The 27,591-nt window shown below is 49.7% G+C and overlaps 1 protein-coding gene and 1 long non-coding RNA gene across 9 annotated transcripts in view; one reads left to right on the forward strand and one right to left on the reverse strand.

The window, feature by feature from the left end:
* On the forward strand, positions 1-27,448 carry ASB13 (ankyrin repeat and SOCS box containing 13). Of its 8 annotated transcripts, XR_009699101.1 has the most exons (9): positions 1-78; positions 14,134-14,321; positions 15,473-15,623; positions 17,882-18,016; positions 24,139-24,330; positions 25,541-25,572; positions 25,923-26,070; positions 26,538-26,620; positions 26,944-26,958. XR_009699101.1 is itself a non-coding variant. In XM_061179661.1 (8 exons), the coding sequence occupies exons 1-8, from the start codon at positions 36-38 to the stop codon at positions 26,978-26,980; spliced, it is 861 nt and encodes a 286-aa protein (XP_061035644.1). In that variant the 5' UTR covers positions 1-35; the 3' UTR covers positions 26,981-27,448. The 8 variants fall into 8 exon arrangements, 6 of the variants coding, with proteins under 6 accessions (XP_061035644.1, XP_061035634.1, XP_061035628.1 ...); XR_009699104.1 differs by lacking the exon at positions 26,944-26,958 and having other exon boundaries at positions 25,939-26,070; positions 26,538-26,616; XM_061179661.1 differs by lacking the exon at positions 25,923-26,070 and having other exon boundaries at positions 26,944-27,448.
* The window catches only part of LOC133083015 (uncharacterized), a 45,526-nt gene continuing 28,938 nt past the window's right edge, over positions 11,004-27,591 (reverse strand). Inside the window, exons 3-5 of the long non-coding RNA XR_009699106.1 lie at positions 23,846-23,983; positions 17,796-18,179; positions 11,004-11,144 (exon numbers count right to left, since the gene is read on the reverse strand). This is a non-coding gene — a long non-coding RNA (uncharacterized LOC133083015). The remainder of the gene's footprint in view (positions 11,145-17,795; positions 18,180-23,845; positions 23,984-27,591) is intronic.

Raw genomic sequence — 27,591 nt, forward strand, 5'->3', positions numbered from 1 at the left:
CGGGCTGCAGAGCCGGGACGCGGGGAGCCGGTGGCATGGAGACCCGTGCCGCAGACGGCAGCTTCCTGGGCGACTTGGGTACGTGCGGGTTGCCGGGAGCGCGGGGCCGCCTTCGCGGACCGAGAGCTGCATCTGCTGACATTCGCCCCGAGCGGGGACGAACCCGCTCCGAGGGGGTCGTCAGGGGCGTCTGGTTGGGCCCGGATCGAAGGGCCGTGTCTTTAAAGGAGTAGGTCCGGGGGTCCCATGCAGCTCAGACGCGGTTTCTGCGTCCGGCTTCTGGTCCCCTGCCGGCCGGGTCATCCTTGTGACTTAAGAACCGGAGACCCGCCGGAGCGCTGCGCACCCTGGGGAGGATGCGGGACTGTGCGTGGTCATTGCCAGGTTCCGAGGAGAACCTAGGAAATGCCCACGCGGGACCACTCGTAGGGCAGCCCTGGCACGGGCCCGGGGTGGGAGCTGGACCGTCTTCCAGGAGCCCTGTGGGAAGGTCGTGCGCAGGGTCGTTCGCATGCAACGGATACACCCGGGAATCCAATCCGGAAGGAGCATGTGCCCTTGTCGCACTGTGTGAGACATGCGATCTCGGTTCTTAACTGAACCTTCTTTACCGTTTGGGCAACCCGAGAATAAAATGGATTCGAGGGCAAAAGGCCATTCTTTGGGGAAGCAAACTTTCCCGCCTACGGAGTAATTCTAGGGCAAATGAGCAGTGAAAACACTTCCAAAGCCTGCAAAGAAAAAAATAATCTATAAAGTATTTTTACACTGATAAAAAAATGTAGTGCGAATAAAAGTGAGAAGTCTTAAGGGTTAATTTAGCTTAAGAGGAACTGCAGCCCTAGCAAAGCTATTTTAGTTGATTTTGCAAAACAGCCACCTGCCACAGGATCAAAGGCATTTAATAAGCATCTCTGTTTTTACTTGGCATTCCACCCCAGGCAGGCACAGGACTTTGACCCTGCCAGTGGGTGCTGTGTTTGGTTGGTTCAATTAAATAAGCAATAAACAGCTCACCATGGAAGCCTTTTAAACACATTTTAATATTTTTGTTCATGTACAAGGTTCAATAGCATAGCATCACTTCCGAGTATGTTTTTTATAGTTTAAGGAATGTATCTTTAGAAGAAAAACAAATTCTAAACTAATGGTCGCACAGTTTCTGGGGTTCGTGGCTATTTTTGACATTGTCATTGTTTTATTTCATATATTTCTCCCAATATACATCCTGCTGACAGTTTTATTCTCAACGCTAATGAATAAGCTCAATGTGTTGAATCCAGAGCGACACTGCTATCCCAGCAGAAGTAGAGGCCCATCATAGGAACTTTAACACATTTTATCATTCTGATCTCAAATTCTATACGTGTGGTATACTCTAACCAAACCGTGTAGCTTTATTTTTTTAAATTAAAAAAAAATTTTATTGGAGTATAGGTGCTTTACAATGTTGTGTTAGTTTCTACTGTACAGCAAAAGTGAATCAGCTATACGTATACATATATCCCCTTTTTTGGATTTCCTTCCAATTTGGTCACCACAGAACACTGAGTAGGGTTCCCTGTGCTATACAGTAGGTTCTCTGTAGCTTTATTATTCTTTTTTATAAATTTATTTTATTTATTTAATTTTTTTTTGGCTGCGTTGGGTCTTCGTTGCTGCGTGCGGGCTTTCTCTAGTTGCGGTAAGCAGGGGCTACTCTTCGTTGTGGTACGTGGGCTTCTCATTGAGGTGGCTTCTCTTGTCGCAGAGCACGGGCTCTAGGTGCACAGGCTTCAGTAGTTGTGGCTCGCGGGTTCTAGAGTGCAGGCTCAGTAGTTGTGGCTCATGGGCTTAGGTGCTCCGCGGCATGTGGGATCTTCCCGGACCAGGGCTCGAACCCGTGTCCCCTGCATTGGCAGGCGGATTCTTAACCACTGCGCCACCAGGGAAGCCCTGTAGCTTTAGTTTTAATATAACACCTCACAGAGGTAAAGGTTGCAGTCTTATAATATGGCCTTATCAATAAGAACCAAGAATTTAGGGCAAGTCACGTCCTAAAGTGAATCCAGTGTTTGTTACTTAGCAAATGTAATTCATATCATTATTGACCCTAGGTTGTGTCTATTTATAAAGTTGAAAACGTGACTCTTGTATTCAGCATCTGTGCTCAAGGGCTTCTGACTTGGAAGCAAGAGGCTGGCAGAAGATGAAAGGGTGCCTTAGGGATCTGGGCTCTAAGCAGGGCGAGCTGCTGGTGTTCTTCAGTTATCCTCAGCCACGAAGTCTAACCAGTTCATTGGCCTCTGGGGTGTTGGGAAGATGGGATGGAGAGAGAAAAGGAGAGGCAGCCCCTGGGACCGTGATGAGAGCCACTGAGCTGCTTGGCCGTGTGCCAGGCGCTGGCCACGAGCCCTGTGACAGCTGCAGGACAGTCATCATTATCGATTAACTTAGAGGTGAAACTGAGTTCGCACAGCTAGGAAGTCACAAAGCTTAGGTTTTAACACAGGTGGTTCTTTTTTGTTTTGTTTCTTTTTGTTTTGCTTGTTTTACGTTAAAAATGCTTATGTCCTTCCTATCAGATAGGTTCATCTGTAATCAATTTGTAGGGCTGCCTGGAGCGCTGACCTGGTTTTGTGACTGGGATGGATGAGCCATGTCCGCTGTGGGTTCTCAGGGGACCGGGGATCACTGCTACCACCCATCATCTCTGTACTATAGCACCTTTCGGGCTCTGAGAAATGTCTTTGCCTCCGGGGGTCCACAATCAGGATGGTAGATTGATCTGAGTCCCCGTGCCCGGGAACCTATATCCAAGTTCATCCTTTTGTTGAGTCTGTGGAATTTGATATATATATATATATCCCCGACCAGGAATGGAACCTGGGGCCCTGGCAGTGAGAGCAAGGAGTCCTATCCACTGGACTGCCACGGAATTCCGGAATTTGATTTTTTAAACCTAGAATTGTATGGAAAGTACTTTGAGAGATCTAGATAATCAGTGCCCTGGCTGGGAGGTCAACTTCCTTAAAATCTTCTCAAATCGTGCTTCTGTTTCTGCCTTAGCGAAAGCTGCATTCTAAAAGTGTCTAGATGTGTCCTTTAGTGGAGAAGCCTCTGGGCACTATACTACACTGCTAATAAAAACGTTTGAAGGAAATTAGGCTGATTTTAACACCAGCTGGGATTCCGGGTAGTCACTGCGGCCAGGAGTGGCTGCCAACTATAGCAGTACAAGTGAGTTTTGATTTTTTTGGTATAACCCTCCTGCCCTGGTCATCAGCACCGTGGGGTGGGAGGGAGGCAAGGGGAGGGGTTGGGTGGCAGAGAATTGGATGAGCGGTTAGTAGGGGCTGCTGAGTGAGGGCGAGAGTTGGATTCGGGCGTTTCTCATTAAGCATGTTTAGGAAGATCTTTCTTTCCTTTTCCCTCGCTGTCTGCTGCTTCAGTAACCTCTTCCCACTTTTCTCTTTCGCTTTCACTTATTCTCTTTCACTTTCCTTTTGCCTCTGTTAACTGAGCTTTGACTGTCTTGTCCCTGTAGGAAAGTAAACCTTTTCTCTTTAATTTTTATCCCATTTAACAGATCTTAAAACCACGTTTGCCAACCTCAAGTTTACTGACAAACAGTATTTGGGGTATTCATAATTAAAACACTGAAATAGAACTTGTTGAAAAATCTCTTCAAGAGTAACAAAATTCTCAGCCCCAATTTCTAAATGTGTTTCTACATATAAAAATGATTTCCATTTTCCCTCAGAATCAAGGTGACTGGTAATATCAAGCTCACTGAACTTTAATTCGGACAGCACGTTAACGATGGGTGGTCACCACAAAGCATTTATTAAGCACCACCTGTGCCAGGCACTTTGCATGTATTGTGTCTTTGGTCCTTACAGCATCCTCTGGAGCAGGTCTGTCATTCTTAGGTGCTGGTTTCTTTGTCCTTGTGGGTTTTTGCCCCTATTTTGTTTTTTCACTCTTTACTATCAGATGGATGGGTACACTTTGCCATGATTTCTAGGTCCTTTTAGCTCTTCAATTTGTTTTTGCTTTGTACACACAAATCCCTGGCCTTCTGGGACCTTGGGGGACAAGTCACTTGGGACCCCTGACTTTCCCAAAAGCTGCGTTTAGCCTGCTGAGAGCGGTGCTCAAAACACCAGCTCCACTGTGGCTTCAGCAGCCGCTCCCGGCGGCTACATCTGCACACAGGTGCCCCGCGGGCATGGATGGGGTATGGGGAGGCTATCCGTCATCACTTCAAGAATATTTATTTACTGGGGTATTTGGGGAGAAGGGCTTATTTCAGAGCTGCAGCTGTGGCCGAGAAGGACATGTCTGCAGCGAGGGCCCTGGGCCCCCCTTCATGACGTACCTGGAGCAAGATTCCTGGCCCAAGCAGCATTGAAGGGTGCCTGGTGGATACTGAACACGTTGGATCCGCTTATGGTGTAGGTGTTCTCCGTGGCGTTTGGAAAACACTCTTTGTTAGAGCGGGGCTGCTGTGTGGAGGGGCCCCCCGGCTGGGGGAGGAGCGGTCAGGGTCAGGGTCTGCACGAGGGCCGGGTTCTAGACTCTGGACAGGTGGGTGGGGCCGATGAGTGCTCCGCTCTGCATGTGGAACGGGAGCCCGGCAGGCCCTGCACTTCGCAAGGACAGGCTCTCTAGGAGGGCCGGTGGGGCCTTGGCTGAGAGCTGCTGTTTGGGCTCAAAGAGCAGGATTCTGGGCTCTGGATGACTAAGCAGGATGCTGGTAAATTGGCTCTCTGGAGAAAAAAGGAAAAAAAAAAAAAAAGGAAACCTGATCTGATTTTCTGCTTTCCCTGGTGTAAATACTCACCCCATGCTGATTTCAGCTCCCAGGGGTTTCCGCCTGGCGGAATTGCTGAATATTTAACAGTCAGCCAGGGGAGCTGGTCTGGAACACCCACTGCTGGACACGCGTAGAGAAGGCGGGCGCCAGGGCCAAGGGGCTGGGACTCCATACAGGGGAATCATGCGGGATCCAGATGCTGGAGCCGGAGTCCCAGGTGGGGCTTTGGAACATGACAGACAGTAGAACTGGAGGCTGGGACCCAAACAGGACCAGCAGAAATAGAATGATGCTAAGAATCCCATCATGGTCATAGTGTGTGCTGTCGTCATACACTTGCCTGGCACCGTGCCGGTAATGCCCAGCAGGATTTCACTGTCATTACCGCCACCCCTGGGGAGTAGGCAAAAACATCGCCATTTTATATGAGAGAAAGCTGAGGCTTAAAAAAAATTGATGTGTAATTGAAAACTGAGGCTTTGAGAGGATAAGTGACGTGCCCCAGGTCACAGGGCTAAGGGACAGACAGGCGTTGGACTCATGAGCTGGGTGGTTCCTGAGGCTCCTCACCATGTATCCCGCTCCTGAGGGAAGGTTGACGCTGAACCACTTGAAGTGTTCAGCTGGGGCTTCTTGATTCCCGAAGGCTGGGCCTGGGCAGGGCAGGGCCAGCCCTCAGACGTGAGAGTGTCAGGGCCCGGCCAAGGTACACAGGGGTGTCGGGCTGGGAGTCAGCCGGTGCACATCTGAGACCCAGGCTGGATCAATCAGGTCAGGTAGGGGTGCAGAAAAGTGGCAAAAATGTTCTCAAGCACCTGTCATTCCTTCTCGGGGTGACCTTGCACTTGTCCGGTAGAAGATCTGTAGGTGGTGTCGGTGAGACTCTAGTTTTGCAGATGACGGTTTTCACTTAGTCCTTCATGAGCTTGGCTTGACAGCAGCTGGTCAACAGGAGGAGTGACACAGGTATCTCCGTGACCTTGAACTGAAGCACGGGCAAGAGGCAGGAGGGGCCTGGACGCTGCTGTCTGCCCTGCAGCACCAGCGCCCTGGTGCTCTGTCTTCTGGGGACTGCGGCCTGGGCTCTGCTACAACAAACTCCTGTTTAATTGATGCCCTGGCACCTGGCACGGCTGGAGTGGGCAAGGCCAAGGTGTGGCCCAGGTCAGTGTCAGGGCTGGGCAGGCCTGTAAGGGGCCGGCAGTGGGGTGTACTCTGGCGGGGGCAGACCCAACTGCAGTAGAAGTTGTCTGGCAAGTAGAACAGGCTTCTGGAGAGTCTATTTATTTGATACCTGTGTGTCAGGCGCTGTGCTGGAACAGGAGGTCGGCGGTTGTGGTCCTGTCCTAAAGATGCTCGTGGAAGGACGGAAGAGGCATGAAATCAGATGCAGCTGTGTGTACAGAGGTGGCTTACAGGAGGGCATGGGTGGGCAGGCTGCACGCTGGAAGGCTTCCTGAAGGCGCTAAGACTCGGTCTCGGTGGGGAGGATGGAGAGTGGGGGGCTGAGTGGGGCACAGCACCCTGAAGGAACAGGCCCTGGACCACCCGACCCTATGTCAGCTACATGAAGCTCAGTGTAATTGGAGACAAGGGGGTGTGTGTGAGGGTGGTGATGGAAGGGTGTGGGGGAAGACTGGAAAAAGGGGCTGGGACTCCATCCTGGCGGGTCAGTTTGCCTGGCTTGCAAAGGAGTGTGGATGTTTTTCTGGAATCAGGAGTAATCTAAGGGTCCTGAGCAGGCCCCCCATGACCCAATGATGACCTAGCTGCATTAGGGAGGGGGCGAGGGGAGGGGGTGCTGGGGCAGGGGAGCACCAGAGGGGGCTGTTGACAGGAGGAAGGGAGGGAGGGTGACGGGAAGCGGGTGCTAGGAGGCCACTTATGTGGCAGGGCTGGGATTTAGGGGAAGGCTCATCCCGGAGGGAACTTGCCAGAGGGAGGGTCTCAGGTTTCCAGGGCGGCCCCTCTCCCAGGGGGGATGGTACAGGGGTGGCGGCATCTGGTCACAAGTGGGGTCCAGGCACAGGGCCAGAAACAAAGCCTGAGGTCAGTGGGTTGACTAACGTACAGCGTTTTCCTGCCTCTCTTCCCTGCTAGCAGATGTCTTTTTGCTTTAAAGTTGATAAGTACATGTCAGCCGTCCCCAATCCTCTCTCTGGTGGGGGGAGGGGTCGGGGGTCGGGGCTGGGTGCCTCTGAACTTCCCACTGAGGACCAGCGCTCCTTCATGCAGCTGCAGCTCCGTGGGCCACCAGGCACCCCGTGTTCTTTATCTCTGGGGTGGCTCTCCCCTCCCCCTGTGCTTCTCGGGGTCTCCAGAGGCCATTGAGGCTACCACCTCCCCCTGACCCCCACCTCCCACTGTAAAGCTGTCTCCCTGATGACAGCCTGTGGTTGGTACCAGCTGTGGGTGACAACCTCCCCCATCTCCGGGGCCTCCTCCATCTTTGTTACTTCTTTAAAAAATAATTTTTAGGGCTTCCCTGGTGGCGCAGTGGTTAAGAATCTGCCTGCTAATGCAGGGGACATGGGTTTGAGCCCTGGTCTGGGAAGATCCCACATGCCGCGGAGCAACTAAGCCCGTGCGCCACAACTATTGAGCCTGCGCTCTAGAGCCTGCGAGCCACAACTACTGAAGCCCGCGCGCCTAAAGCCCGTGCACCAGACTTCCTTGGTGGTGCAGTGGTTAAGAATCCACCTGCCAATGCAGGGGACACGGGTTCGAGCCCTGGTCCGGGAAGATCCCACATGCTGCGGGGCAACTAAGCCCGTGTGCCACAACTACTGAGCCTGCACTCTAGAGCCCGTGAGCCACAACTACTGAGCCCGCGTGCCACAACTACTGGAGCCCACACACCTAGAGCCTGTGCTCTGCAACAAGAGAAGCCACTGCAATGAGAAGCCCGCGCACCGCAACAAAGAGTAGCCCCCGCTCGCCGCAACTAGAGAAAACCCGCGCGCAGCAATGAAGACCCAACGCAGCCAAAAATAAATAAATAATTAAAAATAAAATAAAATAAAATAAAGCCCATGCTCCGCAACAAGAGAAGCCATCGCAATGAGAAGCCCGCGCACCACAACCAAGAGTAGCCCCCGCTCGCCGCAACTAGAGAAAACCCACGTGCAGCATCGAAGACCCAACGCAGCCAAAAATAAATAAATTAATTAATTAATTAAAAAAATTTTTTTTAAAGTGACTTTTTTAAAAAAAAAATTTATTTATTTATGGCTGTGTTGGGTCTTCGTTTCTGCGCGAGGGCTTTCTCTAGTTGTGGCAAGCGGGGGCCACTCTTCATCGCGGTGCGTGGGCCTCTCACTATTGCGGCCTCTCTTGTTGCGAAGCACAGGCTCCAGACGCGCAGGCTCAGTAATTGTGGCTCACGGGCCCAGCTGCTCCGCGGCATGTGGGATCCTCCCAGACCAGGGCTCGAACCCGTGTCCCCTGCACCGGCAGGCAGATTCTCAACCACTGCGCCACCAGGGAAGCCCCAAAAGTGACATTTAAAAAAATAATTTTTAAAGTTTTAATTGTGGCTAAAAACATAGAAATGGTTAAGATGGTAAACTTTAAGTGTGCAGTTCAGCAGTATTAACCACATGCACATTTTGGTACAACAGAGCTCCAGAATTTTTTCATCTTATAACACAGGAAATTCTGCACCTGTTCACCTTCCCATTTCTCCCCTTCCCCACCCCTGGCAGCCACTATTCCATTTTCTGTCTCTACGACTTTGATTCTAGGAACCTCATATAAGTGGAATTGTACAGTATTTGTCTTTTGTGACTTGCTTATTTCACTGAGCATCATGTCCTCAAGGTTCATTTACACTGTAGCCTGTGACAGAATCTCTTTCATTTCTAAGGCTGAGTAATATTCCATTGTGTGTATATATCACACCTTCTTTATCCATTCATCCCTCCATGGACACTTAGGTTGTTTCCATGTCATGCCTATTGTAAATAATACAGCAGTGAATAGGAGTGCACATATCTTATCGAGTTAGTGTTTGCATTTTCTTAGGATAAAAATTGCTGGATCGTGTGGTAGTTCTGTTTTAATTTTTGAGGAACCAGAATACTCTTGTCCAAAGTCCTTGCACCACTTTACATTCCCACCAACAATGCACAAGCGTTCCAATTTCTCCACATCTTTGCCAACATCTATTTTTTGTTTTTTGATAGTAGCCATCCTAATTGGTGTGAGGTGGTATCTCACTGTGGTTTTAATTTGCATTTCTCTGATAATTGGTGATGTTGAGTGTCTTTTCGTGTGCCTGTTGACCATTTGTATATCTTTTTTAGAGAAATACCTATTTAAGTCCTTTGTTAATTTTTTAATTGGGTTATTTATGTTGTTGAGTTGTAGGCATTCTTTATATATTCTGATATACATGGTTTACAAATATTCCTCCCCATTCTATAGGCGCCTTTTCACTGTTGACTATGCTCTTTGATGCACACAAATGCTCTCCTGTGTTATCACACCTGCTGCTTCTGATCTCTGCCCTCAGTTGCTGCTAAGACAACTGCAGCTGATGTTTATTTACTAGAAAATATGGTTCCCAGTAAGTTGCACTTCCTCTATAGACTGGTCATAAAGAGATACAATTAGATTTTCTTTAAAAAATTTTATGTCTACACTTTATAATTCACATTAGTAATTCCTTCCATTCATTCGTCCCTTATGCACTCAACAAGCAAGTGACGTGAGCATCTTTGTTGGGCCTCGCACTGTGCCAGGTGCTGGGAATAGAGCCAAGCCAGTGACGCCCGGCAGGCTCACTGCAGCCCCGCCTCCTCCGTGATGCTTTCCTGACGGGCTGTCTTGCTTCTAAGTTCCTGTAGCTTGACCTGTTCCACCACTATCGCAGTCGTCCTGTTGTTTTGAATTGTTTCCCCACCCTCCCCCGCCCATGACCATGACCTGCTGATTGCCATGTCCATCTGTCTCTGTGCACCGCGGTGGGAGAGGCTGCATCTACCTGCACGGGTTGCTGAGGGATGCTCAGGCCTTCCCTGCACCACCTTCCTGAGCTGCACTTTCCTCCTTCCTGCAGGACCCAGGACTCGCCCTGCTCTCCTCTTTTTACTCAGTCTGCCCTTGGGGTTCTGCTCCCCCCAGACTGACTTGAGAGTGATCCACAGCTGCTTTCCACTACCCACCCCGCAAGACAGGCATGCAGGCGGCCATTCATCACGACTGGGAGACATACTGGGGTCCCCAAGCTTGGCTTACTTACTTACTCCTGGGACAGTTAAGTAAGAAGTTCCCCAAGCTTGGCTTTTACATTTGTGGGGATCAGATCTCCCTCTGCGTTCCAGTCCTCCGTTCACTTCCCCGGCCCCCCATGACCCCTGTGGGGTTGCACAGTTAGGTACAATGAGGGGATTAAAATACCACAAATAGACTCCATTTATGGAGCACTTACTCTGTGCCCGGCCCAACGCTAAATGCTTTTACTTTCATTCATTTAATTTTCATAACCCACCGATGAATGAACTATATTATTATCCCAATTTACAGGTGACAAAACTGACAGTCAGGGAAGCTGTTTCTCACACAAGCTAATAAATGGCTGCGCTGAGTTTTAGCCCTGAGCGGTTTGGCTCTGGAGAACCCTGAGCCACGCACCATGCGGCTCCACTGCGGGGGTGGGGTAGGGCTGTAGGTCAGCGGAAATGAGGGGATCTCCAAGAGGGGACAGTCATCAACACATAATCCAGGAGGTTATCCATCTGCCAAGGAAATACATTCACCCCAGATATGGTTCGTGAAAGTGCTTCTGATAAGACTTGGGAACCATGTGGTTGATCAGAAGGTTTTCTAGGGAGATGTGATAATAAAATGTAGTTATAATAAAAGGAAAGTGCTTATTATGAAGAGGTGTGTAATGTGGTCGTCTGCCGAAGTTGGGGCTTGACAATAAGGATGTGTCAGCATAATCCAGCACTGTTGTCATTTATGACGTTTTAAAAGAGTGTCTAGAAGACTGCCCTGTATCCCAGGTGCTCTGATGGGTGTTGAGAAAACATCCTGTAGTTTCTGCATCTGGGGAGTTTACACTCTGAGTTTGCATGCGTTTGTCTGCACCTGGCTTAAACTGTAAAGAAACATCACCCTCACACCACAGGAAGCCTGGCTGTCAGGGCTGCAGGCCCCACGTGACCAGTGACTCACCTGGTGCTTCCCATCCTCAGAGCCGACTTTAGGCAGGTGGCCCAACGGCCACGGCACTTCCCAGCTCACGTCTAGGCAACATCGGGGGCGAGGGGTGTGTCGAAACTGTGAACGCTCTCAGCAGCCTCTCCCTCATGTGTCGTTCACTGGAGTTGGGTCAGATGTCCTATGGGAAATGGGAATCCTGTGATTAACTTAGACCGCTTGTCTGGGTGGGATGGATGGCTCTGGGAACCCACTACTAGTCTACTTCTGCTGCACGGCAGGCAACCAGGTGGGGACCACAGCACAGTAAGGCCTGGTGGAGGCACAGACTAGGGGCTCACCCAGCACGGATGGGGCTGAGGCTGGGCAAGGCCTCCTGCAAACCTGACCACTGCACTTCAGTCAGAAAAGGAACAAGTAGGCGTTATCTAGGATGAGCAGGGAGGGGTGGGGGGTGAGATAGAGAGGCCAGAGGTGGGGAGAGAAGGGAGCTTTGTTCAGAGGGAGAAGTGGTGTCGGTTCTCAAGTGTGGTCCCCAGACCAGCTGCATCAGCATCGTCTGGGCACTTTTTAGAAACTCAGATTCCCAGGCCCCACCAGGACCCCTGACTCAGCTCTGGGGGTTGGGCTCAGCAGCCTGTGATTTCACAAGCCCTCCAGGCGATGCTGATGGAAGCTCCAGTTTGAGAACCCTTGGCTAAAACATGGGAGGTCAGGGTGCTGCATCTCGTGCACCTGGTTCTCTAGAGCTGAGGGCAGGGGGGGGGGGGGAGAGGTAAGGCATTGTGGAAGAAGAGGGGGATGTTAGAGAATTTTACTCCTTTTTGGGAGAGGAGTCGTGCCTTTGTTTATTTCTTAACACATCGTTGTTGAACATGTATTTTACGAGGTTGGAATGCAAAAATAAATAATTATAGTTTGAGATGAATGAAAATGAAGAGATAACATACCAAAACTTATAAGCTGCAACTCATGCCATACTTAGAGGAAATTTATAGCTGTAAACGTTTACATTAAAAAAAGAAGAAACAGCTCAAATCAATAACCTAATAACCTTTTCATCTTAAGACATTGGAAATAGAAAAGCAAACTAAACCTAAAGAAAGCAGAAGGAAAGAAATAATAAAGATTAGAGAGGAAATTAATGAAGTAGAGAATAGAAAAACAATGCAGAATATCAACAAAACAGAAGTTGGTTCTTTGAAAAGATCAACAAAATTGACAAGCCTTTAGTTAAACTGACCAAGGCGGGGAAAAAAGACTCAAATTACAAAATCAGCAATGAAAGAGGGGATGTTATTATGGACATTACAGACATAAAATGATTATAAGGGAATACTATGAGCAATTGTTTATTAGTCTGCTTGGGCTGCCATACCAGAACACCACAGACTGGAGGCTTAAACAACACATTTATTTCTCAGGTTCTGGGGGCTGGACGTCCAAGATCAAGGTGCCAGCAGGCTTGGTTTCTCCTGAGGCTTCTCTCCTATGCTTGCAGACAGCGCCTTCTTGCATGTCCTCACATGGTCTTTCCTCTGTTCATACTCATCCCTGGTGTCCGTGTGTCTTAATCTCTTCTTCTTATAAGGGCACCAGTCAGACTGGATTAGGGCCCACACTAATGGCCTCACTTTAACTTAATTACTTCTGTAATTAAGTTACATCTCCAAATACAGTCACATTCTGAGGTACTAGGGGTTAGGGCTTCAACATATGGATTTTGTGGCAGGGGGCACAGTTCAGTCCATAACAAGTTGTATGCCAACAAATTAGATAATGTACATTAAGTGGACAAATTCCTAAAAAGACAAACTACCAACTACCAAAACGGACTCAAAAAAAAAAAGTCTGAATAGATTTATAACAAATGAAGAGATTGAATTATTTAAAAAACTTAAATAAATGAAAGCTCAGGCCCAGATGTCTTCACAGATGAATTTGACCAAATATTTAAAGATTTAATACCAATTCTTCATAAACTCTTCCAAAAATTAAAAGAGAGAATACTTTCCGACTCATTCTCTGAGTCCAGTATTACTTTGATGCCAAAACCAGACAAATACATCAATCACAAGAAAAATGACACTTACGAATGTAGACCCCCAAATTCTCAAAATATACACAAACCAAATTGAGCAATGTATAAAAAGATTATACACCATGACCAAGTGGAATTTATCCCAGGGATGCATGGTTGGTTGAACATCTGAGAATCAATCAATGTAATACAGCATTTTGACAGAATTAAGGAAAAAAAGCCAGCATGATCTTTGCAATAGATGCAGATAAAGTACTTGACAAAATGCAACACCCTCTCATGATAAAAACACTCAACAAACTAGAAACAGAAGAGAACTTCCTTGACCAGATAAAGGGCATCTGTGAAAACCCACAGCTCACATGATGGTTCGTGGTGAAGGACAAAGCTCCAGGACCAGGAACACGGCAGGAGGTGCCTCTCGGCACTTTTGGTCAATGTGGGGCTAGACGTTCAAACCAAGGCAGTTAGGCAAGAAAAAGAAAAGGCATTCAGATTAGAAAGGAAGAAGCAAAGCTACCTCTATCTAAATGCATATGACATGATTTTGTATGTAGGAAATCCTGAGATTTCTGCTAAAATTGAATAATTAAATCAAGTCCCTACTTTGAAGGCTCTCCCAGGCCAGGAGGGGGGACAGTACAAAAGCTGCATTATAAGCATGTAGATGTCAGAGTTGTGGGAGACGTGTCTTCCGGAGAAGGAGATATTTCAAATGGGTCCACGTGGATGACATAACATCTAAACAGGAGATGCAAAACGGATGATCGGGGTGGGGGCAAAGGTGGGCTTCTCAGGCAGAGAGAATATATGCAGAGATGCAGGTGTGCAAGGGCAGGGGGCCACGGTGAGCCAGCTGTGTGGCTGGAGAGCAGGCTTGTGTAGGGCAGTGGTGGCAGATGGGTCAAGGAGGTGAGCAAGCTCCAGATCATGAAGGACCTTGTAGGCCTCACCAAAGACTTGGACTCCACCCCCGGGCAGTGGGGATCACTCAAGGATTTTGAGTAGGGGTGTTTGGACCAATTACACCATCGTGTATACAATGGCTTGGGTTTCGTAAAGGGTCCTGGGGTTCATCTGACCTGGACAGAAGTGGCGTGCTCTTAGCACCGCATGTGTTTCTTTCCAGGTTTCTGGGTGGAGCGCACCCCCGTGCACGAGGCAGCCCAGCGGGGGGAGACCCGGCAGCTGCAGCAGCTGATCGAGAGTGGGGCCTGCGTCAACCAGGTCATGGTGGACTCTATCACGCCCCTGCACGCGGCCAGCCTGCAGGGCCAGGCGCAGTGCGTGCAGCTGCTGCTGGCCGCCGGGGCCCAGGTGAGCCACCCGCAGCATGGTCCCCAGACTGGTGGGACCAGCTCCAGAGGGAAAGAGGCTTGGGAAGAGCGTTCTGTGTTATGCAACACATGGGAAGAAAGGAAACCACTGCAGGAGGCTGAGAAGGAGAGGAAGGGGGAAACCAGAGTGGGCTGTAGCGGGGGCCGGAGGAGGAGGGAGGGCTGGTCTCCATGGCAACCACACCCGGAGGACTGGTGAGGGTGCTCGTGGACCTGGCTGTCGGGAGGTCACTGGTGGTGGAAGAGAAGGCCGGGTTAGCAAAGCGATGGCATGCTCTGCTCTGCACGTGGGCAGGCAGCTGTGGACACAGAGGCGGGCTGCCTACCGGGCTGGCGGGGCCTTGGCGGCAGGAGTCTTTTGGGCTCAGAGAGCAGGATGACTAAGTGGGATGCTGGCAAACTAGCTCTGGAAGGACAGGTAAAACGAACAAGAAGAAGATTCTGATTCGCTGCTTTCCCCTAGTATATGTACTCACACCACAGCCCATGTGGAGCCCCCAGCATACGGTATCTGGTATCCGGCTGGTGGAATTGCTGGGTATTTACCAGTCGGCTGGGTGAGCTGGTAGGAGCTGCCCTGGGACAGCGGTGGGGGGTGAGGAAGAAGGGAAGGCTGTGCTCTGCTCACTCTTCCCAGAACTTGGCTATGAAGGCGGTTTCAGAGGAAATGGAACAAGCTTCAGCGTGAACCGAAGTAAACAGCTGAATTTGGACAAATTCTAAGCAGAATCTGCCAGTTTGGGGAGTTGCCTTTTCCTGCCTTATGATTTTCCAACTAGAGGAGGCATGTTAAACAGTTTCAGGCACTCCTCCTAGCTGAGGCTGGAGTTAAAGCCCGTTTTCATACCCTGCCTGTGCTTATTAGGTGTTGGGGTGGTGGCCGGAGTGAGGCTGAGCTAAAAAAAAAAGCCCCCAGCTGCACGCCCGCTGTACTCAGGCGGCCAGTAGACATGCCCTACTTCCTGTCTCTGAACCCCCTTGCCTGGCACGGCACCTCAGCACGTAATAGAAAACCTAAGAACTTTGAAAAACTACGTGGTGTCTCAAAGATGAACGTGCATCAGGATGAGAAGGCGAGTGGCCTGTACCTTGCCCTCTGCCCTCTTGATGCTCGTTTCCACCCCCCTCAAGGTGGACGCCCGCAACATCGATGGCAGCACCCCGCTCTGTGACGCCTGTGCCTCGGGCAGCATCGAGTGCGTGAAGCTCCTGCTCTCCCATGGGGCCAAGGTCAACCCACCCCTGTACACGGCATCCCCGCTGCATGAGGCCTGCATGAGCGGTGAGTCGGGTAGCGGTGATAGCCAGGAGGGGAAGCCATCCGCTGGTGAAGCGGGGCTCCCAGGCTGGGTCTGGCTCTTGGTCCATCAGCCGTGGAATCTGACGCTTTTCCTTCTGGAGATACAGTCCTCACCCAGGGCTGGGGGCTGAAGGTAGGGTTCTATTTCTAGCTGATTCGGTGCCTTTCAGATGCTAACCCTGGAAATGGGTGCCCTCGGCAGCCGCTCACTTAGTGGCTGCTGTCGTTCTGCCCTGCAGGCCCCTGATCTTGTGGGGAGATGAGGCCCAGACGCACCCCCAGGCAGGCACTCTCAGAGGAGCCGAGAGCTGGTCCTCGAGGCTCAGGGAGCAGGTGGGTTTTCACCTGCCCTCTGAGAACAGGTGGATTTCAGACGGTGGGAGGATAAGGCTGCTCGAGCCTTGCTGGGTCAGACGCACCCAGCAGAGGAGCTACAACAGGCAGAACTGGAAATTTGGGGCAAGGCCAGCTGGTGGGCAGTGTTTCAGATGACAGACCAGGGATTTTGGGTTCGACTGTTTTGAGCAAGGTTTGCACACTTGTGTCTTGTGCTTTGGTCGACGCGGTGTTCGTCTTCGCTGCATTTGTTAGGGTGCGGGGTGTGGGCTCTTCCACGGCTGCACACAGGGCCAGTCTTTGCTGCCCTCACCCCGAATCCCACAGTTAGGTCACCTTGGTCGCCCACAGGCACTGGGAATTGCTACAGACAGCTCTGAAGGCTTTTGAGCAGATGCTGAATGATAAGAACACATTTTTGAAAGGTTCGTTTAGTGGCCATCCATGTACAGCGTAGTGGAGGGAAGTTTATTTTTCTTCCTTCACCTATCTTAGGTTCATTGGCCGGGGCCCTGCCGATGAGACTGACAAGGGACCAATTAGCAAGAGAAAAACAAGTGGAAGTTAGTGTGTGCATTGCACATACACACGGGAGAGCTCAGGCAAAGGGTCGTTAGAATTGGGGTTTATGTAGCATCTTAACAAAGAGCAGTAATTCTGTCGAGCAGGCACAAGACCAAGGAAAAGGACCATGAGCTTCTAGGGATGGTAAGTTATATGAAGGCAAATACAGCGGGGAACTCCTGGGAGACAAAGGCTAGTTAGTAAGATTTGCGATGTGGACTCCTCTGGTGCCGGCTCTGGGCTGATCAGGGTCTAGAGTTGTCCCTGGTGGTTAACTTCTGTCTTTCCTGGTAGAGACGGGAGGGGACACCTTTAAACATTTATGTCCTGCTTTTAGACAAATGGGGGAAGACAAGAGAGCTTTTCTTGTATCTGCTGCTTCTTACTTGTCTTCAGCTCCAAATAGTCCTTATGCCAAAGTGGCATATTTTGGGGTGGCATATTCTGCTGCCCTTCAATATGAAATGGCGGGGGGGATATCCTGGAAATGAAGAGATGAGCTGGGGGCCATCGCAGTGACCCAAGTGCAAAGCTCTTGGAGCCCAGGTGGGATGGATTCATGTGCAGAGCTTTGAGGGAAGAATCAATGGGATTTGACGTGAGGGAGAGGAGAGCACAGCGCCAAGACCAACTCAGGGTGAGGAGGAGGCTGGCTGGGGAGTCGGGGGAGGACCTCGTCGTGGGAGGCATGTCCACCCGAGAAGGGCCAGCGCCCGGTGGTGGAGGTGGGGCTGGGTTTCAGGGCTGGAGGTGGAGAGTCGGTGCCAACAGCCAAGCATGATCAAGGGATGAGAGAGGATGGAGTCTGGGATGGGATGAAGCCTGACCCCAAACCGGAGTTAAAGACGCCGTAGAGGAGCCGGGAAAGAGGCCAGAAAGGCGTCTGCTGGGAGCGGGGTGGGGGGGGGGGGACCTGAGCAGTGGGGAAGTTTAGGGAAGTTCATCCAGGCGGCTTGGCGTTCCTGACACAGATTGGGGGGCAGCTGGAGGTGGGGAGACCCTTCCTTTTCCCCCGAGGGCTGGAGAGCAGTGAGGAGCCTTCTCTGCGTCCACAGCTGGTGAGCCCAACTTTGTGTTCTCCCAGCACGGGTGCCGGCCGTGCCCTCCCTCCCTTTCTCCCACTGCCTGGTGAGCTCGGGGGGCCACTGAGCTCCCCGGGGAAGGACACCCACCCCGTGTCCAGGACCCACTGCTCCTGGTCAGGATGCAGGCCCACTTCCCTTCCCTCCTGCTGCCGCCAAGCTCGGGGCTCACCTGCTCCAGCAGCTGCGTGTCTGCCAAGCCTGTTATTTCAAATATATGTGATACGATGCCTTTCCTCCGTCTCCATTTCTTTTAAGGAAGTTCTGAGTGTGTGAGGCTTCTTATTGATGTTGGGGCCAACCTGGAAGCGCACGACTGCCACTTTGGGACCCCTCTGCACGTGGCCTGTGCCCGGGAGCATCTGGACTGCGTCAAAATGCTGCTCAACGCAGGTGCGTCATGTTTATACCTGCCCGGCTCACTGCGGGTGCATTGTGTTCACCTGTGCTGCGAGCTGGCGGAGAGCTGACTGATGCACTCAGGCAGCCCAGGTTTGCAGCTGGTTCTCCCACTTGTCAGCTGAGTCCTTGGGCCTCAGTTTCTGCATCTATAAAACTGGACAAATAAAACCTATTTTGCAGGACTGTTGGGAGGATTCGTGATAACATTTCCACAGTACTTGCTGCACACTAGGTGCTCAACGAACGCGAATAATTATTTTTGGCAGCCGCAGGGGATTGTCCCCAAGGCTTGCCTGGTCTGAATCAGGAGATGGGGACCAGGGGAAGCGAGTCAGCTGCGTCAGGATCCAGGAGGCTGTCAGGTGTCCTAAGGATAGAGAGGTTCCCACGGTGAAAAACAAAAACAAAATAAAAATAACCCAAGAGACTTCCCTGGTGGCGCAGTGGTTAAGAATCCACCTGCCAATGCAGGGGACACGGGTGCGATCCCTGTTTTGGGAAGATCCCACATGCCACGGAGCAACTAAGCCCGTTTGCCATAACTACTGAGCCTGCGCTCTAGAGCCCACGTGCCACAACTACTGAAGCCCATGCACCTAGAGCCCGGGCTTCGCAACAAGAGAAGCCCGCGCACCACAACGAAGAGTAGCCCCCGCTCGCCACAACTAGAGAAAGCCCGTGTGCAGCAACGAAGACTCAACACAGCCAAAAATAAATTAATTTATTAAAAACAAACAAACAACCTGCCCAACTGAAGCTAGAGTCAGGACCTGTCTACCACAGAAGTTTTAAAATGTAGCCAAAGCGGCTACAGGCAAGGAATTATGAACCCAACTTAAATTTCTTTTTTTTTTCAAGATTCTCTTTACAAAGTAGGGTCACACATAATGCATTCTTTTTTTCTTAAATTAATTAATTTACTTTTGGCTGCATTGGGTCTTCGTTGCTGCTCGTGGGCTTTCTTTAGTTGTGGTGAGCGGGGGCTACTCTTCGTTGTGGTGCGCGGGCTTCTCATTGCGGTGGCTTCTCTTGTTGCAGAGCGCGGGCTCTAGGCGTGTGGGCTTCAGTAGTTGTGGCACGTGGGCTTCAGTAGTTGTGGCTCGCGGGCTCTAGAGCACAGGCTCAGTAGTTGTGGCGCACGGGCTTAGTTGCTCCGCGGCATGTGGGATCTTCCCGGACCAGGGCTTCAACCCGTGTCCCCTGCACTGGCAGGCGGATTCTTAACCACTGCGCCACCAGGGAAGCCCCCAACTTAAATGTTTTGTTGAGGGAACATTTTAGCTCAGCCATCTTGTCCATTCTGGGGGCAACCTAGGGAAAAACCAAAATGGTTCAGAAATAGAGGATGAATTCTTTCCGGATGACGGTCTTTTGAGCATCAGTTATATACAGTTTTCTACTACTGAGTCTTATTCACTTTAACGTGCCACTTTTAAGTCTTTTCAGTGAACATGCTTCATTTTGTGTAAGGTTAGTCACTGGGGTAGTTTTTGTTTTTTATGCAAAGATTAAATATCCAGATTAGAAACAGTGGGTCTTCCAGCCAAGTCGCTCACGGGATGGTTGGATCCCGTTTCTGTCAATGGCATCTACCTATTGTTCCTGTTGAGTTTATTAAAATAAAAATTTCATAGCACAGCCACCCTCTGCAGGGCGCCTGGTGTGCACATGTGCAGCACACCTTCATCTGTTTTCTCTCTGGTTCCTTTCTCGTGGTTGGAGGGGAGAGGATCAAGCGAGTGGTGTAACCCACTGTCCTTTCTGTGTCCTGAGGACCCTGTGTAAGTGATGACTCCTTTGTAAGAAGTAGGAAACCAGCTCCCCCGACCCCTGGGTGAGGGAGTTTCCCGGTTCAGTAACCCAAAGGATCAGAACTAGAGCAGATTTCAGAGTCTCTCTGACGCGGGGGGTTCAGCAGTGTCAGCAAGAACTCACCTCCTCTGAATCTTACATCTCTGCCTTCCTCACCGTTCCCTTTATCCCACGCCTGGCGTCTCTAATAGGGGAGAAATGGCTGCAGCAGCAGAGTTTGGCTAAAATGCAGATTCTTGACTCTTGAGGCTTCTGATGGCTTCCTCACCTCAGAAGAGCTAAACTCCCCCCTCACACCTCCCTGTGCCCCATCGGCCTGAACTGGGTTCGAGTCCAAAACTTATCCCGTCCCTTTGGCCGGATTTTGCCACATTCTGAGTGGCTGGGGCCTGGGTTGAGGAGAGGGATTCACCCAGCAGGGCCCAGCCCTGCCCCAGGACCCCTGCCCCGGGACCCCTGCCCCACACTGCAGGATGCAGCTCCTGGGTGGGAGGCAGCCATGATGTCCACGATGGCCTTAAGCAGGGGATCCGGTGGTTACAAAGGGAGTTTCCATCCCCTGGGAGTGAGGGCTGAGGAGATTTCCCCTGGGGCAGGTTCCTGAGGTGTCAGCGTCTACCACCAGCTCCAGATTTCATCCCTGATTCTGTTGTAATCTCAGATGGTCTCCTTGACACCCCTTCCTAGATCAAATGCATTCTTCTTTTCTTAAAGAAAACTACTTTTTAAGTATGGAAAATCTCAAACATACAGAAAAGTAGAGAGAAGAGGACAGCATATGCTTTCTTTTTAGAGTAGTGATTTGTCACTTTTTGCTGGAACATCTGATGAAAGCATGGACCACATCTCTAGAAAAACACACGTGCAGGTGCTTTTGCACGCGATTTTGGAGAGGGTCCTGGCCCTGCAGGAGGAGCAGAGCCGTCGGGGCCACGTGGTGCCCCCCGGGGTGGACACAGAGGCTCTCTGTTGGCAGCGAGGTCAAGCTGCCAAGCTGCGGATTATTTTTGCAGAGGACTGCGGCCAAGGGGGTGAAAATCCAGTTATTTCTGGTGAGGTAGCTTTTAATCTGGTCCCCGGCAGTAAATATTTAACCGTGCTGGGAGAGTTCAGAAGGGGCGTCCACCTTCCCAGCAGTGCTGGTCCCTCACGTCTCTGCTGTTGTCTCAGCGAGCAAATCCCAAGCCCCTGTGCTTGCCACCCCGTCCTGGGCATTGTGCCGGGTTCTATTTTTATATATATGTATATTTAAAAATTTTTTTATTTGAGTATAGTTGATTTACAATGTTGTGTTAGTTTCAGGTGTACAGCAAAGTGAATCAGTTATACATATACATATATCCATTCTTTTTTAGATTCTTTTCCCATATAGGCCATTACAAAGTATTTAGTAGAGTTCCCTGTGCTATACAGTAGGTCCTTATTAGTTATCTATTTTATATATATTATTGTGTATGTATCAGTCCCAATCTTCCAATTTATCCCTCCCCACTCCCTTTCCCCCTGGTAATCGTAAGTTTGTTTTCTACATCTGTGACTCTATTTCTGTTTTTGTAAATAAGTTCATTTGTATCATTTTTTTAGATTCCACATATATGCGATATCATATATTTGTCTGTCTGACTTAGTTCACTCAATATGACAATCTCTAGGTCCATCCATGTTGCTGCAAATGGCATTATTTCATTCTTTTTCATGGCTGAGTAGTATTCCATTGTATGTATGTACCACATCTTCTTTATCCATTCATCTGTCAATGGACATTTAGATTGCTTCCATGTCTTGGCTATTGTAAATAGTGCTGCAATGAACATAGGGGTGCATGTATCTTTTTGAATTAGAGTTTTGTCTGGCTATATGCCCAGGAGTGGGATTGCTGGGTCATATGGTAGCTCTATTTTTAGTTTTTTGAGGAACCTCCATACTGTTCTCCATAGTGTCGTGCTGGGTTCTTGGTGGGCATGTGACAGCCCCTGTCCTTGTTCCCTGAGGTTTTACTGAATCCACTCTAATCCTGTTTTGCTTTGAAATCAGGCTTTTGATCACGAGCAAACTCTGATCCCTTCTCTCTGATGCATGAATTGAGAATTTTTAAGGCCCAGGTGGCATCGGGTGTTTTGCTGGCTCTGGCTTTTGTCCTCAGTTCCAGGCAATGTCTTCGTTAGTCCCACAAAGCCACTTTCTCCCTGGCTTCTCCGTCCCTTCTTTCCTCTGCCCCACTCCCCATCCCACCGTTCTAATGAGTATCTGTGTGTTATTGGTTGAGACAGGAATTTTTCATCACGGTAAATGGTGTTGTTATAGATTTGACTCTCCTTCCTGTTTGCTCACCCATTCCTGAATTTTCGAGACCCACCCGTGTTGCTCCAGGAACAAGCTCTGGTCCGTTGTTTCCAGCTTCTGCGGAGACGCCAGCTGCCCCTCTTAGTCACCAGCCCTCTCTCTGCGCCCAATCCAGTGATACCAAGACATATTTTAAACAGATCCCGTTTGTCCCTTGGAACAGTCACACCGCCAAGCCTTGTGTACTGAGAACCCACAGTGGGCGGGAGGGAAGAGCTGTTCAGTGCTGGTTCTCCTTGACCTTGAGAGTGACTCTGCTTCCCCACCCACCCTTCTCCGTCCCTAAAATAGAGACAGCCTCTTTCCTCCCCGATTGGCAAGAATATTGAGAGAAGTAATGACCTGAGAGGAAGCCACAGGGACTTCAGATTCTGCAGACTTTGCAACTTATTTTTCATTACAAGTTTAATGTTCAAATTCATATTTGCATTATGACTGCAACACTATAACATTACTTATTCGTATCAGCAATACTGGAAGAAACCCCTGATGTGGTATATTGGTTAGATTGTGGGGAAAAATGCTTCTTTTATTTCATGTATTGATTTTTACTATTATTTTTGTAATACGTATCTGCCAAGTTAAATAATTAGGTAATTTATCCTGCTTCCTAACTGAGGGATTCTTTTTCCTGACCTGCCGTCTTGAGTTTTGGCTCTGGGAAGTAGGGTAGCTTTTCTTCACGTGTGTTACGTGTTGGCATGCTTGCTATTTTCTTAGCATCACACAGACTGCTTTAGGAACACAGTTCTTATATTCTACTAGGGGATTAAAATGATTTTAAGTCAGAAACCAGAAAGCAGAAGTTTTCAAGTATTTTTGAGCTGGGGGACTAGAAAATCTAATAGCCTCATACCCCCTCATTTCCTCTTGTTCTGACCCTCAAAATTTCTTATTACACAGTGACATACTGGTGATCTGATTTTTTTAAGCCTCACCTTGATAATATTTTATGATTGTGATTTGAATCTGTTATTTGAGGGAATATCTTCACTGATGCTGGGCTCTTTGCTGGCTTCTTGAAAATACTTTTCTCCCATCCCCCTTCTCTTGTAACCTCCTTATCCACTTGGGAGCAGACCTCAAAGAAGATGGTATTTTCTTAAAAAAAATTCTGAGGCTCCAGGGGATCCCACCACAGTATAGAATGGTGACGGTCGTGCCCTAAGAATGGTGTTTGACACAAATCGTATTTTTATCAAAATCTCTTATTTTTAAAAAGCGTCTAAAAATGCTGTGTTTAGCTATTACTTGTTTGCATCTTTCTGAATGTCTACTATCATCCCGAGAGCGAGGTGGATGGCAGAGCTGAATTCACAGTTACTATACTTCTCTCTATCTGAACTTCAGGGAATTTGGGGGGAACATTCCCTGTTTTCCCTTTGAGCTTCCCTTTTGTAAAAGATTTCTTATATTTAATGTTCATTCATTCATACAACACACATTTTTAGAGCCACTGTCCTGTGTACGTGGTGTGTGCGTGCACGTGATGTGTGTGCCTGAGTGCACGTCTGTATCTGAGGTGTGTGCAACTGTGTACCTGTGTGCACATGTGTGCCTTTGTGTGTGTCTGTGGTATGTGTCCCTGTGTGTCCATGGTGTGTGTGTGTGTGTGTGTGTGTGTGTGTACACGTGGAGGACGGCAGGAGAGCTTGAGCAACTCACCTGAGCTTCCAGAGCCTCAGGACCTGGGGACAGACAGCATAGGGCGTTAGAGCAGCCTCTGAACTCACAGGGAAGGTTTGTCTTGTTTTTCTTCTTTTTGGTTGTTTCCAGTTATACTTCTTTTTTAGCTCTCTTTTCCTAAGGAAAAATAAAAGGAATCAGTGCTTTTGGATTTTGAAGAAGGTTTTGAAAAGGCTGCAGCAGAGTCTTGATTTTGTTCCTGGGGAGGGGTTGCTCCTTTTGTGTCCTGTGCTTCTTGGTGACGTTTGTTCCTGCTCCGGACCTGCATGCAGGGGCCAACGTGAACGCGGCAAAGCTCCACGAGACGGCGCTGCACCATGCAGCCAAGGTGAAGAACGTGGACCTCATCGAGATGCTCATCCAGTTTGGAGGCAACATCTATGCCCGGGACAACCGGGGGCGGAAGCCATCCGACTACACTTGGAGCAGCAGTGCCCCCGCCAAGTGCCTGGAGCACTATGAGAGTGAGTGTGTGTCGTTTGTGTGACGCCTGCACTGAGGTCTGCAGGGGAACCTCGTGCAGGAGGCTTTGTTGCGATCACGTATCAGTTCATCTCTGAGTCAGTCGTTTCTTGACTCAGACTGGGTCCCTATGAGGCTGATGATATAGATGCAGCCCTCACTCTTCAGGAACCATCTGGCTAAGACAAGACCTCCTCTCTGGGACACATTTTTAAATGAGTTTACATAGAATTACAGTCACAAGAGGCTTTCAAACACTTATCAGTTGAAAAAAAAGCCCATTTATTCCACATTTTGCCAACCTTACCCAACCAAAATCCATCATGAGTTTAGGGGCAAATACCATCCATGTCTATCGGGGAGACATTTCCTAGAAGGTGTTTCTTTTCCTGCATTCAAATAATTTGGGGGAGGAAGTAAGTGGGAAAATGAATGTCACTAGTAATTCTGTTTATTTTTCTTTCAGAGAGCTTTGTCTTTCATAATGTTTCATAAGTTGAGAATATTCTCTTTGGTTGATTTATACTTTGATCAAACACAGATGGTCCTAAAGGCAGCCTTCGAGGCCAGGCTCTGCTCTGTACACATTCCCGTGGCCCAGCTGCCAGGGACCTCCAGGCACTTTCCTTCTTTGGCCCTGGTGTGCATCCCTCGTGAGCTATAGCTCCAGGCTTCATCTTCAGGCCTGTGGCCCTGACTCTCTGCCACCAAGATGTGCATTTGTGGACTATCTGCCCCTGTGGGTCAGTTCTCCGTGGGTCCCTGTGGCCTGCAGCGATCAGGAGCAGAGCAGAGCCTGTGGCCTGGAACAGCAGGGGTGGGCAGCCAGCACTGCCTGCCTGAACCCTCCCCCAGCCCTCATTTGTCTGGAAGTTTGACAGACAAGCCTACTAGCTGTAGATTAGTGCTTTGCTGGCAAATTTGTGTGCTGAGTTATAACGTTATGGGGAAAAAAATAAATCACAAAACCCCAAAAGCCAAAAGCTCACAAAATGAAATCCCAGTGGCCATGACCTGAATTCCATTTCCTGATCTTCCGTCCTTGGTCCCTATTTGTCCCTCCTGGTCGCCTTCCAGAGAAGGTACTCAGGGTTCAGCCTCTTTTCAGGAAAAGGGAGGTGTTTTCAGTTCCATGTTGGTACTTGTTAAGTTGAAGGATGCTGTGCTTCTTCCTTAAGCTAACCTCACGTGCGTCTTGTCCCCTTTTTCCAGAGACACCTCTGAGCCTGTCCCAGCTCTGCAGGGTGAGCCTGAGGAGGGCGGCTGGCGTCAGGGGGCTGGAGAAAATTGCCAGGTTGAACATCCCTCCCCGGCTCATTGACTACCTTTCCTACAACTGAGCTGCAGACACGGGGTCAGGGTGGGCCGGTGACACCGGGCTGCTGGCCTTGCGGAGCCCAGCGTTGGGCCATGGGGTCGCTCTGCCCTGGGTGCCTGAAGCCATGCTGTTGCTGTAGAGGACTGGAGTCCCTCCGGGCCGTCCTGTTTCGTCTTCTCTGCAGACCCTTGGCAGGTGTTTCTGAGGCCCTGGGAAGGCCCTGGGCTGGCCCTCCCGGGACTTCAGTCTAACTCTGGTATCCTTCCGGCCGTGCAGTTGTCTCTCTTCACAGACCTCCCTCGGAGGGATCGTCAGGAAAGACTCTCCCAGGAGCACAAGGGAGCTCAGCGGGGCTGGGGGTCCAGGGCCCTGATGCTGATTCCACACGCCCGGGAGGCGCCATCTCTGATTCCTTCAGCACCAGGTGGCCCTGGGTGTTCAAAAGGAGGACCTGTGCTGAAGAGGGGTGGGCCCCTGGGAGGGGGGTCCTGACTGCGGCCGGGACGCCACTTTGGGGACAGCCTGCCACTTGGGTGCTGTTTTCTGAAGCCACAGTCAGCACTTTCCGAGACCCACCTGCGCCCAGGTGTACCCACCGCTCAGGGGGGCTTTATACGGGTCTTATTGGGGAAGCCTCAGGCTTTTTATTCCCCACAATAAGCTCAGTGTTTCTTAGGAAGTTTTTCTTTATTTTGAGGTCTCAATTCTTTTCAAAAGTGTATAAAGCAAAAACTTTTAGACACATACGCTGTAACACTTAGGTTTCGTTAACAAGTCTCTAAAGCAACAGGTAAAAGGAAGGCATCTCAGCACATCTTCCCAGGGGTAGTGATCCAATGTGAAGCACTGTTAGGAAGCTCTTCAGAGATTGTTTTTCATCTCTTTCTACAGCTGCCAAATGAATCCTTTTCCCACCCTAAGTTTTGCTCATTCCTTGAAGCTCTGCAATTGGCAGAAGAGGTCGCCGGCACCTGGTGGGTACTGTCAACCGTGGATTCATGCATTTTGCGGATACTTAAGGAACATCTGTTATGCTTCAGGCACTGCCTCAGTGTTTTGAACTGGCTAAGAATGTGACTCACCATCAAGGCAGGGAAAGAAACTGTTTCACAATCTGTTTCTTTAGTAATAGAAACAAGTAATTCTACATAATAAACCATGAGGTAACATGACGTAGTATGTTCAGACTGCATCTGTCTGCTTAAGATTCTATATCATAGTTTAAAAAACAAACCCAAAACCCGGGAGTTAAACTAGAGGACTTCTGTATAAGTAATTGAGGTCTATTTGGTTTCAGGGGAAATGGAGAAGGTACCGCTTGTGAACCCTCTTGAGGGTCAAGCCTGAAGCCATCGCCCCCAGAAATGTGACCTCACCAGATTCCCCCAGGAGTGTGGGGAGTAGAGTGAGCCGGGATGGGCCAAGGTCACGCCAGCTGTGCTCACAACCAGAGGCACCTCTTGGCAGGTCTACCTGGGTGGGGCCCAGATCTGGTGGAAAGTTCCACGCTGGCAGCCGTGGGTATTTTCCAGCTCCTCGGTTCTGGCTGTTGTTACGATGGTGCTTCATCGTATGTGGCGATAAGAGCCCCTCCCATTTGGCTGCAGGTGTACATGCATGTTCTGGGTAAATCAGTGTATCTGCGTGTACTAATTAAAAAGAGCGTTGGGTTCTGCCCTTTCATCTCTGTAACAGGAACTTGCCTCTAGCCATGAAAGTTGCTAACATTTCCACACGTGGAGTGCTCAGGGCAGAATCCAGTCCCCATACTCACTGCTCAATAAAGGTTGTTGGAGAGAGTCCATCCTTGTGTTCACATGGCCCTTTTCTTACTGGGGTGTGTGTGTGTGAGCTTCATCCTATGGGAGTCAGAGGGGCCACTGTCATCTCCTCTGGGTTTTGGACGGTCAGGTGATGTCTGTCTCACATTCCCATCTTCCCACCT

This window comes from Eubalaena glacialis, chromosome 2, assembly GCF_028564815.1.
Source record: "Eubalaena glacialis isolate mEubGla1 chromosome 2, mEubGla1.1.hap2.+ XY, whole genome shotgun sequence".
NCBI classification, from domain to species: Eukaryota; Metazoa; Chordata; class Mammalia; order Artiodactyla; family Balaenidae; genus Eubalaena; species Eubalaena glacialis.

Coding starts and splice junctions, on each gene's coding strand:
- ASB13 (XM_061179642.1), top strand. CDS start 36: ATGGAGACCCGTGCCGCAGACGGCAGCTTCCTGGGCGACTTGG. Junction 79..14,133: donor CAGCTTCCTGGGCGACTTGG/GTACGTGCGGGT, acceptor GTTTCTTTCCAG/GTTTCTGGGTGGAGCGCACC. Junction 24,331..25,540: donor GTGCCTGGAGCACTATGAGA/GTGAGTGTGTGT, acceptor CCCTTTTTCCAG/AGACACCTCTGAGCCTGTCC.